At 40.5% G+C, this 19,589-nt stretch overlaps 1 protein-coding gene across 1 annotated transcript in view; it reads left to right on the top strand.

Annotated features, from left to right (window-relative positions):
* The window catches only part of EFNA5 (ephrin A5), a 270,615-nt gene that overhangs the window by 208,594 nt on the left and 42,432 nt on the right, over positions 1–19,589 (top strand). The window contains exon 2 of the mRNA XM_047072681.1: positions 17,926–18,218. Within this exon, the coding sequence (XP_046928637.1) occupies positions 17,926–18,218 (293 nt within the window). The remainder of the gene's footprint in view (positions 1–17,925; positions 18,219–19,589) is intronic.

Genomic DNA, 19,589 nt, shown 5'->3' with positions numbered 1-19,589 from the left:
TCATTCTGTCTGGTGTCTGCTTCCTGAACCCTCTTCTCCAGACCCTGCAGACCACTTCCTCTTTCTCATCAAAATTTACCCACCATATGCCTTAGTCTCTCGAGGATCTTAACTCTGCAAGGTGACAGGTATTAATGACTCAGAAAAATGAAAATACGTTCATGCATTAGCTGGCAAGTATGATTTCTCTTCTAGACAAAATAACACTTTACACATATTTAAGAACTGAAATTCACTTTTGAGAGGACATTTCTGTTTAAAGATGGCTTTTGTGTCCTAGAAATCATACTAAAATGGCAACTGCCCATCTCTTCTCAGTGTATTTATATATCCAACATACTTACAAAGGGCACCTGAGTTGTCTTTGGGGCTGCATAGACAGTCTCTCCAAAGAGTCAGCATGTTCTCATCCCCCATTTCTATAAACTTATTATTTGTTTTAACATTTATTCAGTTTTGAGAGATAGAAACAGTGTGAGCAGGGTAGGGGGACAGAGAGAGAGGGAGACACAGAATCCGAAGCAGCCTCCAGGCTCTGAGCTGTCAGCACAGCCTGGCATGGGGCTCAAACCCACAAACCGTGAGATCATAACCTGAGCTGAAGTCCGAAGCTTAACCGACTGAGCCACCCAGGCACTCCTCTATAAACTTTTTGAAAATCACTGTTCATTACTTTGTAAACAAAACTTTGGTATAATTACACTTTACCTACTCGAGGTGTTGCAATGATTATCACAATTTTTATTTCTAGACGTCTTTGAGATTCTTCAGATATTTTTCAAAGTAGTAAAATTCTTTGTCTTTGGTCAAAAAATATTCTTAGTTATGTAACTAATATAATTGTACATATTCCTCTTCCCTATACTATTTGTCAAGCACTGTCCAAGCATGTTCCATTCAATCCTTGTTTACTCATATAATTCATTCATGTAATCCTAAATAATGTCCAAAGAGTTATTATTCAGATGTTACAAATGAGGAAACTGAGGCATGGAAAGGTAAAGTAACTTGCCAAGGTTACACAGTTAGTAGAAACAGATCCCAGATTTGAAACCAGGCAGGTGGCTCTCAATCCTTTTCTCTTGACCTCTTTCCTGTGCTGGCAGCCACACCAATAAGGTAGTAGTTTCCTCTCAGTTATCAGTTGGATGCCTGCAAAGTCTGGGAAATGAAGATAAAGTTGAAATATCTTTAATCAACTCTGATTTCCTTGATAACCACCAGACATTAGCAAACTTTACAAACCATATGTGCTGAAAAAGCCAGGTGCCACGAGGAGGATTAGAAATGAAATTTTCTTTCCACTCTGATTTCCACTTTTTATTAGTGACACCTCCCAAGTGGTTCAGAGAATGCCTATTAGTGTTTCTGGACATCTTGTACGATTTGCAACCATCCTTAGAGAGGTCTAGGTGGCTGAACTCCACACCTGCCAGGTGTCCCTCTGCCCCTGTCGAACATCCCTGCCTGAGCAATTCTAGAATGCTCAATAAGCTGAGAAGTCTCCCTGTTCATAGACTCAACATCTTGTGATTTCTCCATTGTCACATCCATGGTGTCGGTAATTGTCCCGGAGGAGGACGACAGCAGCTTCTCACTGGGCTTTCGCATATCCCCTCTTCCTTTTTGGACATAGGTAAATCAGCGAAGTGAAAACAGGAAGAGATAGTTATAAATCCTTCAATAGAGCACATGTGTGCTTTGCACACGGTGGATTAAAATACTCTTTGGGTTTTAAGAATCATCTCTCATAATGGCAACGTTTGTACTCTTTTGTCTTATCAAAAGCTTTTGGATGACTTTATATTTAAACAAGTGATTTTATCCTTAGTCCCAAAACTCAGATTAGATTTGTTTATTTGAACCCATAAACATAAGGCATTTAGACTAACAAATATTGAAAAATATGTGGTAGTATATACATATATATATGTATATATACATATATATGTATATATATATATACATCCCTGTCATTATATATATAATATATATATATTTATTATATATATATATATAATATATAATAAAAGATATATATATATATATTTTTTTTTTCCCTCCAGAATGAAGCACTCAAAAAAAGCCCTTTTTGAGACTGGGAGCAAATAAACAGCAAACCACTTCTGAAAAATCATTCCTCTGGGGATTTAGCCCTTTTGCTAGTTTTCACAGGAAAGGCTATTCTACTTCGAAGCCTGACTGTCTTACACGCGTGGATACAGAAAAGGAGAGCCATTCCTGCCCTGCGTACGGCAGCTGTGCTTGCTTAAGGTTTTATAATCTGTAATCTCAAATTGCGCTTCTATTTTAACTTTAGCATGCCTACAGTAGCACAGGATGCTTTTCAAATGTTCAGACATGACTCCTTAAAATTGAAAAGAGAAGTTGTTCCAGTGAGTATTCTCATCTTCTCAGAGACTCTCCCTCTGATGTGATAACGTGAAGTACTTTTTCGTGGCACCCATAATTTCCACTTATGCTGTTTAGCTTATGCAAACTGTTAAATAGGGCTGTAGATGTAAGAGCATATGAAGATCTGTACAGATTTTGTGTGGCTTTGCATTATTGTTTAGTCAGCGAGGATTCTAATGGAGTGCCGGGGATGAGACAACAAGAATCTAATCAATAGTCACAAAAAGCAAATGAACTTGCATAAATTAGCACTCTAATAGGAAAAGATAAATGCATGTACTTTTCCATCTTTCAAGCAATACACGTTATTGAAAGAGGTCTAACAGACACCGCCTTGATTTATTTTTACCTTTTTTTCAAGGGTGCTGGAACTAGAAAATGCAAGTAAATTGAGCATTCAAGGTGGCTGCTGGGAACCACTGAAATCAGATCAGTGTATCAAATACATTATGTAGAATTCAGCATGTTATGTCCACATGGATGACATTGTCATTATTGTTGCTCATAACAGTATAAATAACAAAGCTCTCCAGAGGAAGGTTTGTTCCGTGACCAGGGTTTGTCTTGGAGAAAGCAGTCTCTGCTCCTGACACTCAGGCCTTTTCAGTGTACTCCACTGTACATTTACGCCATATCCACTAAGCAAACGGCAGGAAGTGTTTGTCAGATGTAGAGTGGCTGGGTGCCGAGGACCTGGGCAGGCACAGATCAGCCGCCACTGTAGCATCATACGGTAACTTCATTAAGCATCACCAGTGGCGGTCAAGGAATTCTCAGGGAGTGAGATCAGCAGCGTGCTTTCTCATTACACCAATGCTACTCTGTTGGGGGTAGGGTGGGGTGGGGTGTGCTGGCTCGGGCACAAATGTCAGAAGGTAGCGAGTGTCTGGCACTACAGCTTCTAGCCACAGTAAATAATTAGTAACATCCAAGAACTTTCTCTACCACTTCTTCCATTCCTTCCAACTCTTGGTTTACTGTTTCTGTCTTGGGAAAGGAACTGGGTATACAAGGGGCTGCCAAGTAACCTTCACTGCCTTGGCTAAAAGGCAGAAATACCCGCCATGGCTTTGCTGTCTCACTCGGGCAGCTTCAGGCCGGCACAGCAACCTGATCGTTTGTGTTCCTGGCTGAAGAAGAAATACCCTACTGGCTTCATAATGGCGCTTCTCAAAGAGCTCACCTATAGATGGGAGAAATCTGCACTCCAGGGAAAATTGGATATCCTCTTTCGTGATATTAGGGAATACTCTGGTTTGAAGTAGGCACTTTTTAAGATATGTGTAAAATTCACAATGTTACCTTTTTTTTTTCTTTTTTTTAAGCACCTAGAGAACTTTCGCTCTTTGGGAAGTCTTCTAGAAATTCTATTTTAGGGGAAATACCATCTGTATTGTTGGAAAAGAAAGAAGAATTAATTTGTCAGTGTTGTTTTGATCTCAATCCAGAAAGCCAAAAAGAGTTTAAAAAAAAAAATGTCTGTTGAGTATCGGCATTTCTTATCTTTTTCTTTGCATATTTTAAAAATAGGTCTTTCCTTAGCTCTCTTCCATTATGGTTAACTGTAATCAGTACTTTATGGTTATATCATATAGCTTTGTTTCATTAGGGCAATGAAAATGGTATTGAACAATAGCAATATAACGTGGGGAAACAGTTTGTAATTCGGTTGGAAATTGCTAATGCCGTAGACAGTCAGTAATACAATCAGCTTGACTTCCCTAGGAAAACTTGAGCTAAATTTCCTCTATTTTTCTTTTAAATCTTCTTATAAAGTGGGGGTGAGGAAGATTCTCTGATCAACACTGGAAAGCTGGGTCCCCCTGCGTAGAGAATTTCTTTATGCATTGAATTTTGAATGACATCTACAGGTCCTGGGAAGAGCTACTATTTAAGACTCAAACTTTCCCTGGAGATTTTTTTAAAAGAGACTAGATAATTAACAGTCCTGAAAGGAAACAGCTGGAAGAGATGGTGCCTCAAAGTCCCTTCCACTGGTGTCTCTCTCTATCGTTTTGATGCAGAAGCAGTGTTCCTGTGAAATTATTATCAAGTATTATGTACCAAGGGAAAACTAGAGGCCATCTCTTTACAAGCCTATGTCATGCATGCTGTGTGCATTCAGGAATTTATAATCACTGTAGGTTAAGACTGGTCCACAGTAGTGGTGTCTAGGAGTACAAAAGTAAATAACCTGGTGTTTGTAAGGAGTGGTAAGTTAGGATTTTCTCTCTCTTGACTCTAGTAACTGTATCATGGTTGTTGTTGAGTCAAAACCCATTATAGAAAGTTTTATGTGAGAAGAATTCTTAGATTCAATAGCACACATAAATATTTAGCTGCAAATACAATGCTGAGAATTCCACTTTTAATTCCATGAGTGCTTGGGCACGCTGGCTTACACTATGCCATTTAGCAAAAAAGGAGCAATGTGTTTAAACTTCAGATTCCCTATAAATTTTTCTAGTTATTAGAACCGATAGAGCTTCCTCTTAGGTGATATAAATTTTTAAATATCTTAATTGTCTCACAGAGAATAGCAATATTTCATATTTCCAGACATGTCCAAACATCTCTGACGTCTTTAGAGAGATCAATTATATCTCGAAGCCACCACCTTGATTTAAAAAATAAACAAAAATACATTTAATACTCTACCAGGAAGTGCTACTGTGCATATGTAAATTTATAATTTATTCCTTCAGCTTTTATCCTAGAAACTTGTATTCAAACTAAAAAAAAAAAAAAGGGTTAAAAGAAGCCTTTCCCATGATTCCTAATTTCCAGTTAATTTCCTGTAGTGGCTTAGAATACTTGGTAACTTCTTAGGATTCCAAACCCCGTGGAGGTGTGTGTAAGCCTCAGGTCATGTCCCAGTCATGTGGTCAACGCAGTGCCAGCGCAGCTTTATTGCCGCACAAGCAAAAGGAGAAGGCGTTTCTGCAACCTGGACACCGTCCTTCCTTCCGCCAGCCTTGCATATGGGGGCTGCTTCAGGGCGGGGTTCACAGCGCCAAGGCTTGCCTCCTTGACCAGTGTGTATCACGTGTTTCCTTCTCTACTTGTGTTTGTAAAACCATAGTAACGAGCACTTTCAGTGACCAAGACTTAGGCTTTTCATTTAATGACTGGGATTCCTAAAACATCCTTGGGTGGGTCTTAGCTGTGATGAGTCTCTTCTCAGCTACAGAGTGTTCTGAGACAGAAAATCTGGAGTATATCAACATGAATTCCTGGTTTGCCTACATCTTTGCTTCCCACAGATAGGGTTGAAAAGTATGCTGTGTGTTTGTGGAATGGGGGAAAAAGTGTCTTTTAGAATACAAAATGGGCTAAGACTTTGAGTATCTGGCATACACTGAGTAGGTACCTATATATTGAATTAAAACATCAATAATCAATAAATGAAACTGTCCTGTTTTGTAAATAAAGTGATCAGTGAGCTATAATGCCATTTCTAGATCCAGTTTCGATGCTGAGTCTCAGGCTCATTTAACAGCCCCTCTGTGTTTCATACGAGGTTTGCTGTTTTCCTGACTAGCTCATCCACACTGAGTTTGTAACTTAACAGCAACTTGCATTCTCGCTCTCTCTTTTGGACTTGAACAGTGTGAAGGGCAATAAAATGTTAATGTGCATGTCAAAGAAACTTCGGGATCTAGGACTGCACTACCCAGCACTGAAGAAAGCCAATTGTGACCCTGTCCTCTCAAGGCTCATGATGCTGAGTTGTCACCCAGCATGAAGTGCCCGTTATCACCCTCTTAGTTCATCATCTTTGTGTCTTGGCATTAACCATCCCTCTGAAACCTCACAGTCCCTGCAAGCGGCTGATTCAGAGCTTGTAGCAGGACCAAACATTCTGAAAGTTCAAGAGGAGGGTCATGTGCATTGGCTTTGAACTGTAGTTCTCTTCCAAGGTAGACATTTTAAAAGGGAGCTTATTAAAATGAAAGGGGAAGGGGAAAGGCAACAACTCTATTCTCTGCCACGGAGATAGATAAGCATTTAAGTAGGTAGAGATATTATGGCACTTGAGAATCCCCTAAAGTGCTTAGATTTATTTCTCAGAAATAAATGGTGAATTGTTTATTTCTTTCTCCCCTTTATGTTTCCTTGGGATAGAGCAATTAGTTTCTTATTTTTTATGATTGCATTATTCTTGCATATATCTTTCTGTGGTCCAGGCTATAAAAGTAAATAGAGGATCCAGCTGTATGAATGAATATCCTTTTAATGAGTGTGGGAGGAAATAATAATACTAAGTAGTGCAAAACCATTTTTATGTGATGAACCAAAGTACCTTTGTTCCTAGGCTCCCCAGTCTTAAGCCACAGGCCACCAGTAAATGTGTGCATAAAATGACAGTTTTATGTATTCTGGTGTTAACAAAGGTACCTCGTGGTTGGTGTTGTCCCCAGAATGCACTTAACAGGATTTTTGAAAGGCGGGTGGCATATTCTGTTTTAATTTCCAGGGTCGAGGAAGGGTAAAATAGAGTCTGTGACTTTTCTGTAACACCCTTCATTCTATCTTTGGGTGAAAGCCTTGCTGAAACAGTGAGATAACACAGTTGCTGGGTGATAATACAGTCGTTTTCATGGTGCTGTGAGTTAATTTCAGAGGTGAAACTATCCTTGCTTAGGAAAATGAGGTGCCTTCTCCCCTCAGACCGGCCATTTGCTTGGAACAGCAAATGGATATTGAGTGTCTCCTGTGTGCAGGGTACCGTGGGGCTGCCGGCATTGGCTCCCTTCCCCCCCTCCCCTCCCCGACGCCCTTCCTTCCCAGCCATTGTTACCTTGTTCTTCATCAGTGTTTTGGGTTTTTTGGTTGTAATTCAGTACCATCCCACCCCAAACCCTTCCGTTAATTAAACTTTAAACTACCTGTATAAGTTTGCTCAGGCTGCCATGACAGAATACCAGAAACTTGTTGACTTGAACAACAGAAATTTATTCTCGTGGTTCTGGAGGCTGGAATCCCAGGTCGAGCCCCAGCAGGCCAGTTTCTGGTAAGAGCACTGTTCATAGCTTGCAGAGGCAGGGGTCAGGGGGCACTCATTTTAGAAGGACGCTAATCCTGTTGGGTCAAGGCCCCACCCTTATGGCCTCATTTAACCTCGATTGCCTCCATAAAGGGCCTATCTCCAAACATAGGCTCACGTCAGAGGTTGCAACTTCAACATATGAATCAGGGTAGGGCACCCAATGGAGGGAAAAAAATCCTAAAATTGAGGAGCATACCATGGCTTGAACTTTGTACCAGTTACTGAACTTTTAACCTGACACCCTGCACCTCCTCCATCTAGCAGTGGCACATGTGAACTCATTCCGATGATCGCAGGGGAGAGCTGGGAAGTCCCAGGATAAAGCCAAATGAAGAATCTGAGGTCCCATTTGCCTTCCCACCTGCCAACAGGGACCTGGAATATTTAGTAGAGGGATGAAAGAACAGATTACTAACTCCCAGAAAAGCCCAAGATAATGGATTGGTCCTAGTCTTCCCTGGCAAGGATTTGAGTCACTATTTGGCAGCTTTGAGGTGACTCTGGTCAGTTCCTGAGAAAGCTGCTTTCCTTTCCTGACCCTGGCTTGAGTGGCAGAGACCAGACGTTCTGGTAGGAGGGGCACCGTCTGTACCCCCCATGACTCCTGCTAACTGGAGCAAACCCTGGGCACATCCCAGCCCGGTCTAGGCCTGACCTGAGCAGAAGGGAGCCTCAGAAGCAACAGACCCTCTGGACTGCTAGCTCATGGTTGCTGGGACACAGCTCAGAGCAGAACAGTGGTTGGTGGAGGCTGAAAGGGAGCCTTGGATGTTGCTGCCAATGTGATAGGCGGTTGCAGGATTTTGTGAAGCAGTCTGATGAACCCTCTCAAATAGAGGCACCTAATGCTGCTCAGCTGTGTAATTGGGATGGAAATGGGCCAATGAGAGGCGACAGTTTGTGCTTAACCTTTTGGGAGTCTTGTTCCAGGAGACTGTGTGTGGGGGGAAAAAAGAAGCATTACAAATAATAAGCTTCTCCGCCTGATTTGTAATGAATTAGTAATAAATGGCCTAGCGCTCTACGAAAGTCTGACGATTACAGAGCAGCTAAGTGCACGGGACCACATCTTATTTTGATCAGCTGTAGCATAGCAAAGACATGTAATTATCATAATCTAACAATTAGCCTGGCATCACTTTCCAGTGTTTAATTACCCCGATAAATGGTAATTGAATAGAGGACTTAATGACAAGAGAGAAACTTTCATTCTGCCTTAGGTGCTTAAGTTGTCTACTCGGCTGGGCATAATTTTCTAGCATTGCTTGAACCGCGGTCCTGATTATAATTTTCCTTTTTGCAGCCGGCCATTATTTTGTTTTCTGATCTTGACCCTTGCGTATAATATTACGTAGCTCTTCTCAGAATTTAGTACTGGGACCCAGGACACAGAAGGAGAGTACGGGGCACTTTACCCAGTTCTGTTCTTAAGCATTGCCTGAAATATCCTTCAGATACAGTTTCCTTCTTTGGACATGTGTCAAGTCACTGCCATGTGCAAACACTGTGCTATGTGCTGGGGGTACAGAGATGATGAAACACCAGCACTATCTCCAAGGAGCTCTCTCTCTAAAAAAAGGTCTGTATAAAAATACAGTAATGATCATTATTTCTGTTACAGCGATTTGCTCTCAGCATGGACCCGGTTGCCTTCTAAATCTATGTATTGAGCTTGAGTGACTGCACGACCTTTCATGACCATGCCCACCACCTCACCTCTAATGGCTCACCTCCAGATCTCTATTCTCTTACCTTAGGTTCTTCTCTGGTTCCAGATTGGTATCCACTTGCTCACAGGGTTATAACCAACCAAATGAAAGTAACTGCTTCTCCCATGCCAATTTGCATAGGGCCAGCAACAATGTTTGCTTTGCATCCTAAAGCTTTATATGAAACACTATTATTATTAGTGTTTTGCCCTAGTATTACCAAATATATGCCTCCTCTTGCAGTGTGCAGATCAAGCATAGAAGAAGGTGTTATTTCCTTTCTTTCTTACTGGCTTGTTTTTTGTTTGTCTAACAATAAGTTTATAAGAGAGATTAATTCCTTGCCACAGAGGTCTTGGGTCCCCCACCCAGAATTTTTGAAAAGTCAGGGCCAGATTTCAGACTTTGATGGTAAAATGTCCCGTAAGTTATGATCAAGACAGAAGACAAATATTTATTTCACTGTTCGCATATCGGGACTTAAGAACCACTAAACCGTTATTTGAATTGGTTAACAGAAATGACATTTATTATAGCTCTTTGGTTATTGTTAATTAGTGTTAATTACTCTTAAAACTGGGAGTAGCCTGAAATTCCACTGGGTAACTCCATCCCCATAAGATACAAAGGGGCTACCTGTATGTAAGCAGTTTGGCAGGTGGCTTATTTGTTTGATTGACTCCTGCATCCCCTGAACAGAATCAGTTTGTTTAATCCTGTTCTCCTAGGACAGCGTCTGGATAACCTGTTCACTGATTTCCTGCATCTGCTTTTGGACCCGTGTTTATGTGGCAGGTGCTCTGTTCTGTGCGCCTGACATGATGTAAAACTCTGGATAACTTAGGGCACGAAGGGCAGCTTTGTCAGGAAGCCCCAGACCAGCAGGAGTTGAGAAAGAGCCTGTTTTGCTTTGTGGAAGTGACCTCTGTTAGGACATAATCTGTGATTCTTTATTTTAATTTACTCCCTTTTGGAAAGCCATTTTAGTGATCTGCAGTGTGTTGGGTGTGTGGGACTCTGCCTGGTTAATTCTTTGGCTGACTTAGCCTGTTGATGTTGACACATTCTTACTCCATGCGTGAGGCCGCTCTGGGGGCTTAGAAGCAATTAGACTGTCACCCAAAGCTCCCAGTCCCTTCCTGAAGGCAAGTCTTGTTTAGGCTCTGCCAATTTAATGCTTTGTTTCCTTTGGAGCTCCTCAGTCAAGCTAATAAAACAAGCTCCAAATGAGTTAAAACACTGGAAGAGAGAAGATTTTGTGGGCCTTGTACTTGAAACAGGTGTTACTCTTGGGAGATACCAATTGTAAAAAGTCATTCAGACTGATGTGACTTGTAGCAGAAAAGCAACAAACAAAAGCTAGTTGAGGTTTTGTGAAATTTTTAAACCGCTTGCTGTTAAAGCACATGTACGCCCACGTACACATGTGGAAAGAAAAAAGGTGACAGGTTACTGTACTAAAGCACTAATGAATTCCAAATATCTGGCCACGCAAATTACATCTTATTCCCATCACCAGCAGTTACTGAATTCAAGGCAAAGCTCTTATGCTGCAGAATTTATAATTACCAAAACATGCATGCATAAGAACTTTATTGGAATTGATATTAATGGATAGATAGAACACCAGCGCCGGGTTCTAACTATTTTGTCAGTATCTTGTGCTCCGTTGGATTCAAGTGTATGTGTTATGGCATACAGTGCTTTAACTGCAAAAATAAGTAAGAAACGTTTCTGAAATTCATCCTTGAATATTTTTTAGCCTGTAAATCTCCATTTCTCTGGGAATTTTAGTTGGGATTAGTATGTTCTAGAGCCTGGAAGAGTGGATTGGACTGCCTGAAATGTGTTTTGGTCATCAAACCTCATTCATACTTACTTCATTGAGCCTTAGCAGCTGGCCTGGTAGTGGTGAAACTGTGCAGGACTCCGTCTCAGAGCCAAAAATGAAGGTCAGTTACCAATGCATGTGGATGACAGACATGTTTCAGCCCGTGAGAGAAAGAAGACATTAAAAACCAGCAAAACAAATCTTGCTTCAGCCCCCAGGTGCTATTATTCATCTACCCTAAGTTTGATTTGCTGTTTGTATTTCATGCTCTAACCTCTGCAGGAAAACAAAACAAAACAAAAAGAGCATCTTCAGACTCAGGATATGAAAGCCATAAGGCTTGCATTCTGTGCTGAGAGAATAACAGAAGGAGACAAGGAGAGACATGTTTGCGACAGAGACTGCCATCCTGCCCATCTCCTCGCGAAACGTGTTTATAAACCAAACCCCATGTCTGTCGAGGGCCCATTAGGACTTCCAGGACAAATGAGAAATTCTTCTGGTTAAGAAGAGACATCTTACTCTGAAATTAGCCTTTAAATCAATAAGAGTAGAGTCAAAAGACCGTGCTGCCAAGATATATTCACTCTAGATTTAGTTCAAAATTTGGGAGGAACCCTAAGCTGATAAATTTCCTTAATCTTTGACCATAAATCATATCCTTCTTTTACATTTCAATTTCAGAATGTAATACATTAAGTTGCCTTGTAATTAAAGAAGTGACATTGTAGTTCTGTTCAAATAGGAACATTAAGACAATCACCCCTTTGACAGATTAAAATGCATTTAAAATGTAATAATCAACTATCCAGTTCATGAGAAATAACATTTTCATTACTGAATCCTTTAAAACACTACATGAAAGGGGGATAAAAGTGTCTCACAGCTTCCTAACCTCTAATAACTACTCTGTCTCCCTTCAGAAATGCTGTTTCTATATTTATGGAGTGAAGAAACTTCACTCAGGAGCTGCTTGATAAAATACCTCAGTACATATTTCCCTGGAAGCAGGCTCTCTGCTGTGCCAGCAACATATGCTAAAGGCCAATTTAGAATGTTTTAAATATGCACCATACCCTTCCTTTTCCAGTTACTAAAATGAAATGCATCTTGGCTTTAGCAGATGAGGAAGGAGGGAGACGAGGCACACCGCAGGGGAAAGGGGCTAAAGAGGAGCTCAAAGAAGGATGGTTACCGTGCTGCTCCTTTGCAGCCCGAAACCCGGGGCGCTGCCCACGTGCCCTTCGCGGTTAGCCCTCCCAGCTGTCAGTATCCACAGTACACGAGCATATGGGGCAGAGGAGGACGTAAGGTCAATGGCATGAGGAACCATCCACTGAGAAAGAAAGCTAGGGCACATCTACTTACCAGAGTGGAGAGGAACCAAGGACCGCGTCACAGTAAGTGGAGGCCTTCCATTTGAAGTTGGTAAAGGACCAGAGTATTCAAGTACTAGATGGCACTTCTTTCAGTCTGCAGATGAATTCTTTGGTTAGAACGAGGGAAGTCTTCATGGTTCTTGCTGACTCTGGTCAGGAAGCAATGTTTGGTCCCTGTCTGGGGACAAAGCCGGGGCACTGTTGATAACTTAAATGAAAAGGCAAATTGTTGACTGTTCCTTATCTGTGTCTTTATTTCGTTTGAGTCCAAGTCACGAATCACTCTCTGTAGACGAGTTAAATAAGGAGAGGGATATTAACAATAGTGTTAAAGGTATAATCAAAACTACGGTTAGCTGTGGCATGTCATCAGGTAAACACTGAAGATAAACACTGAAGACAAACTAAGACACACATGTCTGCAAATAGACCTTCTAGTTGAAATCCCAACTTCAGTTGTTACTTTTGCTATCAATAGCTGTGAAATGTGCTTTTTATATCCAACCTTTCAGGCAGCTTCTGGGACACCAAGACCTACCATAAAATGCATAATTCATGTTTAGTAATTGAGTTGATAAAAAAAGAACTAGTTGCCATACTGAATTTTCCTTCTTTTAATTAACTAGAATGACCCTTTCATTATATATATGTCACATATGACATATATATGTGACATATATATGACATATATATATATATATATATATATATATGACATTGATTCTTAACCAGCCTACTGTCCAATTTTGGCAAATGTATATAATGTATTCTTGCCACAACAGGGTATATATATATTGTATATTAAGTGGAACACTGGCCCTGTAGCAGTGCAACTCAGTGGAGAACAAGGACTGTCTTTCTATGCATACAAGATGTTTCCTGGCATTTGAGACTTTTGTATTATGAGAACACAGGGCAGTAATCATATTACTCAAACGCAATCACTTTTCTAAGTGTGGTAGCGGTGCATGCTTTTACATTGTAAGCCACTGTGATAATTTAGTAGAGATTGTATTGTAATTATTGCTGGCTTGTTGGTGTGGAGCCAGAAATTCTTACGCTTCATAATATGCAATGATTTCAGAGAGGAAGAGCACCACAGATAGAGTGGATGGAATTAAAGAAAAGGAATAAAGGGGAGACCTTTACAAGAAAATTTCCAAGAAATTTACCAGTGCGTTTAAAGTGGCAGCCGTGCCGCCCATGACATTTGTAAATATTGTCATGTGGAATCATTCTTCCTAGGTTTGAATTTGCTCTTTTAATAGGAACTAAAGTTCATGAAAGCTGTTTCCTGATGGGGGGAAAAAGATGCCTTTATGTCAGCAGCTACTGAGCTTAATAGCACTTTCTTCTGTGAAAGAACAGACTGGTATACACGGGTCAGGAGCTAACCCTGCGATCTGAGATGTATTCTGGATGCTGACACACCCTTCAGTTTAGGAGTTTGGGACCAATAGAGTGGGGAGGGAGCAGGGCCAGCACACCTTGCAGCAGACTTCCCTAGAAGATCAATGTAAACATAAGGGAACGCAATGGCACCAAAACCCTTAAAAGGGCTCCTTCAGGTCAGGGGAATTACAACAACTGGTAAAACTTTGGAACCATTGCATTTAGCAGGAAAGAGAATTTACTTCAGGGCCAGATAAGATATGGGTTGAAATCCTAACTCTGCTGCTTATTTCCTGTTGGGGGGGGGGGGAATGAACTAAGAGGATAACAACCTGAGTGTCATTTCCTCATTGTTCAAATAAAACTAATTATAACTACCTAATAAGGATTTCATATGACAACACATGTAAAGCCATAACACAGCATATCCTGGATGCAGCAAGTGTTTGTTGCATCAGTGAATGAAGGAGAGAACTGAAACCCCATCAAGAATTAGAACTGCCTTTCTGGGGGAATAAAGGTTTGACCTAAGAACTTGACTTGAGCAATTTACTCTCTCTGGAAGTAGAATAATAAAGAACTTCAGTTCTGAGTGAGGTCTCAATGCTTGGGCTTGACTTCTGCCTCCACGTTTTACTAGTTGGGTGACAGTGAGCACACTGCTTAACTTCTCCATCTCAGTATCCTCATTTTTAAGCGGGAGTACCAATACTATAGTGTTCTTTAGGATTTATGATGGAGATTAAATCGAGATAATGAATATAACATAATAAACAATTATATTAGCCATACATATGTGCCTTTTCACAGTAAGGCCCAAAAAGAATGGTCCAGTACTACTTTGTAGCCAAAGAGCATGATTTGGGGTAATATCTATCCCTATCTAACCCTAAACTTTTCTTTAGATTGTACTTGGGTATATTATAGAAATGCCTTTTATGAGTTTTTGTTTATTGATGTTTTTATATTTATATTGTCCATTTGGGGGAAAATTACATTATTAAACTAATTTATACAAATTGAAGATGTGAAACAGAAGCATAAGTTGATTCTATGGTGACTCATCATCTTTGTCATGTGGATAGAGGGGTAGAACTACTAACCGCTGGGGTGATCACATACTCAAAATAGGCTCCACAGTGATTCATTGAACACCCCACACAGAGTATAATGTCATCAGAAAGGGAAAAGGTCAACCCAGTATAAAATGTGTCTTCAATCTCATGGCTTGTTTTATTGAAACTTAAGCAGCATTAACAGGGAGAAAAGTTGGAAAAGGGAAAGTAAACTCAGGGCATCAAAAAAATCAGACAATTTGTAGAATAAAGCAATAAACAAATGAGTCTGGACAGTGGCAGTTTTAATTTTTTTTTCCCTACACTTTTAAGCAGTGTCAGGTGCTAGTAGAAGCTCAAATGAGTGACACTTAGGGAAAGGAAAAACTTCCCCCTTGAATGTCTTTAAAATCTATAATAATAATATAATAATATAAAGTGCATCTGGGCATTGCCTCCTGCTGCATTTCTTGCCTGGCTCTCAGCCAGAACTGTCAGGCTACTTTGAGTGCTGATGATTCATATCCCAGCACCCTTTTATCTGAACGTTGCAGTGTCTTTTCTTTGTACTTTGGCAGTGATGTTACCTTGATGTTCAGAAATCTTTTAAAAGCAACACAGGCTTTCCTTGCATCTTGACAAATCATCGTCTGCCAGTAATGAAGAAAGAGTAAACCTAGTTCCGTGATCATTGTAAATATAAAGAAATGAATACTTCCAAGTGGTTTTTTTTTTAAATGTTTATGCATTTTGAGACCCTCTAACAGAAAAAGTGATCTGATCATCTTTCCTTATTCTCCTCGTATAAATCAGCATGCTGCTTTTCAAAAGCATTGATCAAATGGAAGTTTCTGTGGATCATTTGATATGTGAGGACAGAATGTAGGATTTTTATATTATTTTTAAAAAGGGACACGGGGATTATCGTTGGTGTTGTCGTATGCACTTACTGATGTTGCTTAAGAGTTAGTATTGTGTTAGTTATCGATTTTAATATGCTTTAATATATCCTGATAATAGTGCTGCACATTCACATGGTGCTTTTTAGATGTTTCATCATTGGAGACTTGAAGCAGTTGTGTGAGGTTAGCGAGGCAGATTCTCATTATTGTTCCAGTTCACATATGAGGAAACTGAGGGTCAGACGGTTTATGACTCCCCCACCCTACCAGCAGCAATCCAGTCCTTAAATTGAGGTCTACTCACTAAAATGAGTAGTGTCCACTTTGATCACGTTGCATTTTAGAAAGGAATCTCAGCTTCTTCAATGAATGTGTAGTATCCGGAGTGAAGGTGGTAGTATATCTCCTGGGCTGAATGCTGGTCAAAACAGCCTGTCGGAGGTGTCTGTTGTGTTTGGGGGCTACATTTTAAGGGGACACTGGGAAACTAGAGAGCATAAGGAGAGTTGAGAATCTAGAATGTGAGGAGCCTGGGAACAGAAATAACCAAACAAGTCAGGATTTTCACGTAGTGAGAAAGGAAGATACAGAGACCTAGTTGACACGTCCAAATGTTTTATGGAGTGCCTGGTAGAAGAGGAATTAGATTTGTTCTTGGCGATGTCAAGCAGTGGGAGTAGGATCACTGGATAGAAATTACACAGAAGCAGATTGATGCTCCATATACGAGGAAACTGGCTAAAATGTAGGTGTGTCCAAAAATGGAGTAGACCAGCTCACTGACATGTTTACACTGAGACCATCTGACTTGAAGACTACATGGCTTGATGGGTGCTTGTCTTTCAGCTTGTCTTTCAGCAGTAACATAGTTTTATGATGAATCTTCTAAGGCCTCAGAGAATTTCCTCACTAGCTAAAAACAGAGGGGTTTTGTAGACTTTTCTGTGCTGACTTTAGAAAGCGGTATACGTAACAATTCCTGTTTCACACATCATTAGTTCCTGAGAAATCTCTTCATCCAATCGGGAAAGACATATTAGTTAACACAAATACGCAAAATTTTTGTAAGGTAAGAGTTGAAACAGACAGTGCAGTGTGTAAGGTGAGGTGCGTGTGTGTGTGTGTGTTATTTTAACTATTTCAGGATGGAAGTGGTCCTGGGTTTGCTGTGTTCATCTGGGTCGTCAGTCCAGCCCTAGGACACAACCTATAAAGTTAAAAGAAATGGAGGGGAAGGGGAGGAAAATGATTTGATTTAGCTGGTTTTCATTTTCTTAATATAGAAAGGGATGGGGCATCAAAAAAGATCAGCTGAAATGAGTTTGTGACGTAAGCAGATTCACTAATGGAAACAGCTGATTAGGACCTGAAGTCACCATTCCTGGTCGAGCTCAGTCACTCACTGCTTTGACATTATGCCTTAGATTTTTACTTCCCTCTAATGGGGAAGTGTCCTAGGACTTTTCTTTCCAACCTTTATTTATTTTTTTTTTCAACGTTTATTTATTTTTGGGACAGAGAGAGACAGAGCATGAACGGGGGAGGGGCAGAGAGAGAGGGAGACACAGAATCGGAAACAGGCTCCAGGCTCTGAGCCATCCGCCCAGAGCCTGACGCGGGGCTCGAACTCACGGACCGCGAGATCGTGACCTGGCTGAAGTCGGCCGCTTAACCGACTGTGCCACCCAGGCGCCCCTCCAACCTTTAAATTTTATGGTCCTAATTCTCTCAGTTTGATAACTCTAGTTCTCTACATTTGCATAGAAAATTGAGAATGGTCGCAATTATAGCAAAACCAATTCAGTCGTTCATTTGTTCTTTAAATGACTTATTCATTCATTCAAAAACACTCATCAAATGAAACACTATTTTGAAATATCAAAACTTTGCTTCAGTATATGTGATTTTAAGAATGAAAGGAAAACAGCAAGTCAGTATCTTAACTACTTAAGATGAATGTGAAGAGTTCCATTTTCAGCGTGTTTTGAAACAAACGTAATAGAATTCCTCTGTAAAATTGTTGTTGCTTGTATTTGGAATAGAAACATATCCTGAATCATAATGGGCTGCAATAAAAACTTATTATAATAAATCTCTTAGCACCAGCATGATTAAAGTTATTCCACCACTGATTCCAAGCAGAAAGTCTTTTCCTTATGAATAACCTCATCTTTCTCTTCTTCTTCCAACAGATTCCAGAGGGGTGACTACCACATCGACGTCTGTATCAATGACTACCTGGATGTTTTCTGCCCTCACTATGAGGACTCGGTCCCAGAAGATAAGACTGAGCGTTATGTCCTCTACATGGTGAACTTTGATGGCTACAGTGCCTGTGACCATACTTCCAAGGGGTTCAAGAGATGGGAATGTAACCGGCCTCACTCTCCAAATGGACCACTGAAGTTCTCTGAAAAATTCCAGCTCTTCACACCCTTTTCTCTAGGATTTGAATTCAGGCCAGGCCGGGAATATTTCTACATCTGTGAGTATATCAAGATTTATTGTGTTGTAGGGCAGCTACAAGAACCCAGACTAATTTTTTACCCATGTTTCAGAGAATTGCAGAGAGTTGGACTCTGCATTACAGATGTCTCCTTGTAAATGCATACATCAGGATCCCTAGATACATTAGCTGGGAATTGAGAGCACAAATTAGATTAAAGACACAGCTCCTCTCCCCCTATGAAATTGCGTGTCAGCCTGTTCAGTGAACCACTGCTGACTTGTATTTCTTTTAAATGAAAATTGCTAGGACTTCTCCAAAGCTGAGGAAAATAAAAAGAGATTCCTGAAAAAAAAAAATTAAAGGAAATAATTAAATTTACATAGCTTGGAGTCATTGGATTTCTTATTCAGGTGTCAGCAATATCCTTTCAATCATCCACACTTGCAGTGGAGAAAGCCAAAACTCCTGCAAATGTCAGTATGCTGGCGATAAATACTATCTTTGCACCAAGGAGAAAAGACAATTATTAAGAGCAGCTGTGTCTTTAAACAGGAAAAAGCGTGGAGAGTATCTAGAAAGTTCCAAAGGAACTGGTATAAGTGAGTTTCCCACCTGTGCCTCTGTCCTGAGAGCTCTAAAAGTTTCTCAAGCTGACCTCTGTAGTTTTCATCTTTCCGTGGTCTTGGTTCTTGTCCACAATGGACACCATCACTTCTTCAGGCATCGTACTAGTCATATATGCTAAGTAAAGGCTTCTCATACTTCACTGTGCATAAGTCATCTGGGCATCTTGGTATAAGGCAGATCTGATTGAGGTGGTCTGCCACGGGGACTGAGATTCCATATTTATAAAGCTCCAATGTGACGTGATGCTACTGGTCTGTGAACCACTCTGAGTTAGTATGCTTACAAGTAATAATTTAGTCAGCATGCTGTATGTATGGACTTGACTAGTGTCACATATTGAAACTATCTGGCCTTTTCCAAGTATTTTCAGTATCAGCTGAAGGAGTTAAACGTTTCTTGTTCAAAAGTACATTTATTGAACAACTTATCGTGGCTCAGAAATGTTGGGGGATGCAAGATCGAAAGACACTCCTGTCCTGAAGGAGTGACCATCTGCTGGGGAGTAGTTGTAAACAGGCAGTTGCTGTATGAAGGTAAATGCAGGCAGCAGTGGGTACATGGGTACATGTAACTCACGTGCTTGAAAGAATCCAGAAGTGTGGCTGCACATAGCGTGTAGAGATCTAGGCAATACTACCCAGGATGCTTGGCATTGACTTTTCACCACTCTTTGCCAGACAAACAAGACAAAAACATTACTGTTTTTTCGACTCGTTTCTTCAACCTGAATGTCCCCACAGACCCTTCACCCACATGGTTTTTTCAGTCTGCAAGGATTTC

This window comes from Lynx rufus, unplaced genomic scaffold (genome assembly GCF_022079265.1).
Source record: "Lynx rufus isolate CCGP_SWC_20201006 ecotype Redwood Valley unplaced genomic scaffold, mLynRuf1.p SCAF_1, whole genome shotgun sequence".
Lineage (NCBI taxonomy): Eukaryota > Metazoa > Chordata > Mammalia > Carnivora > Felidae > Lynx > Lynx rufus.
Note: the sequence above shows the minus strand (reverse complement) of the source record. Positions and strands in the feature narration are given on the sequence as shown.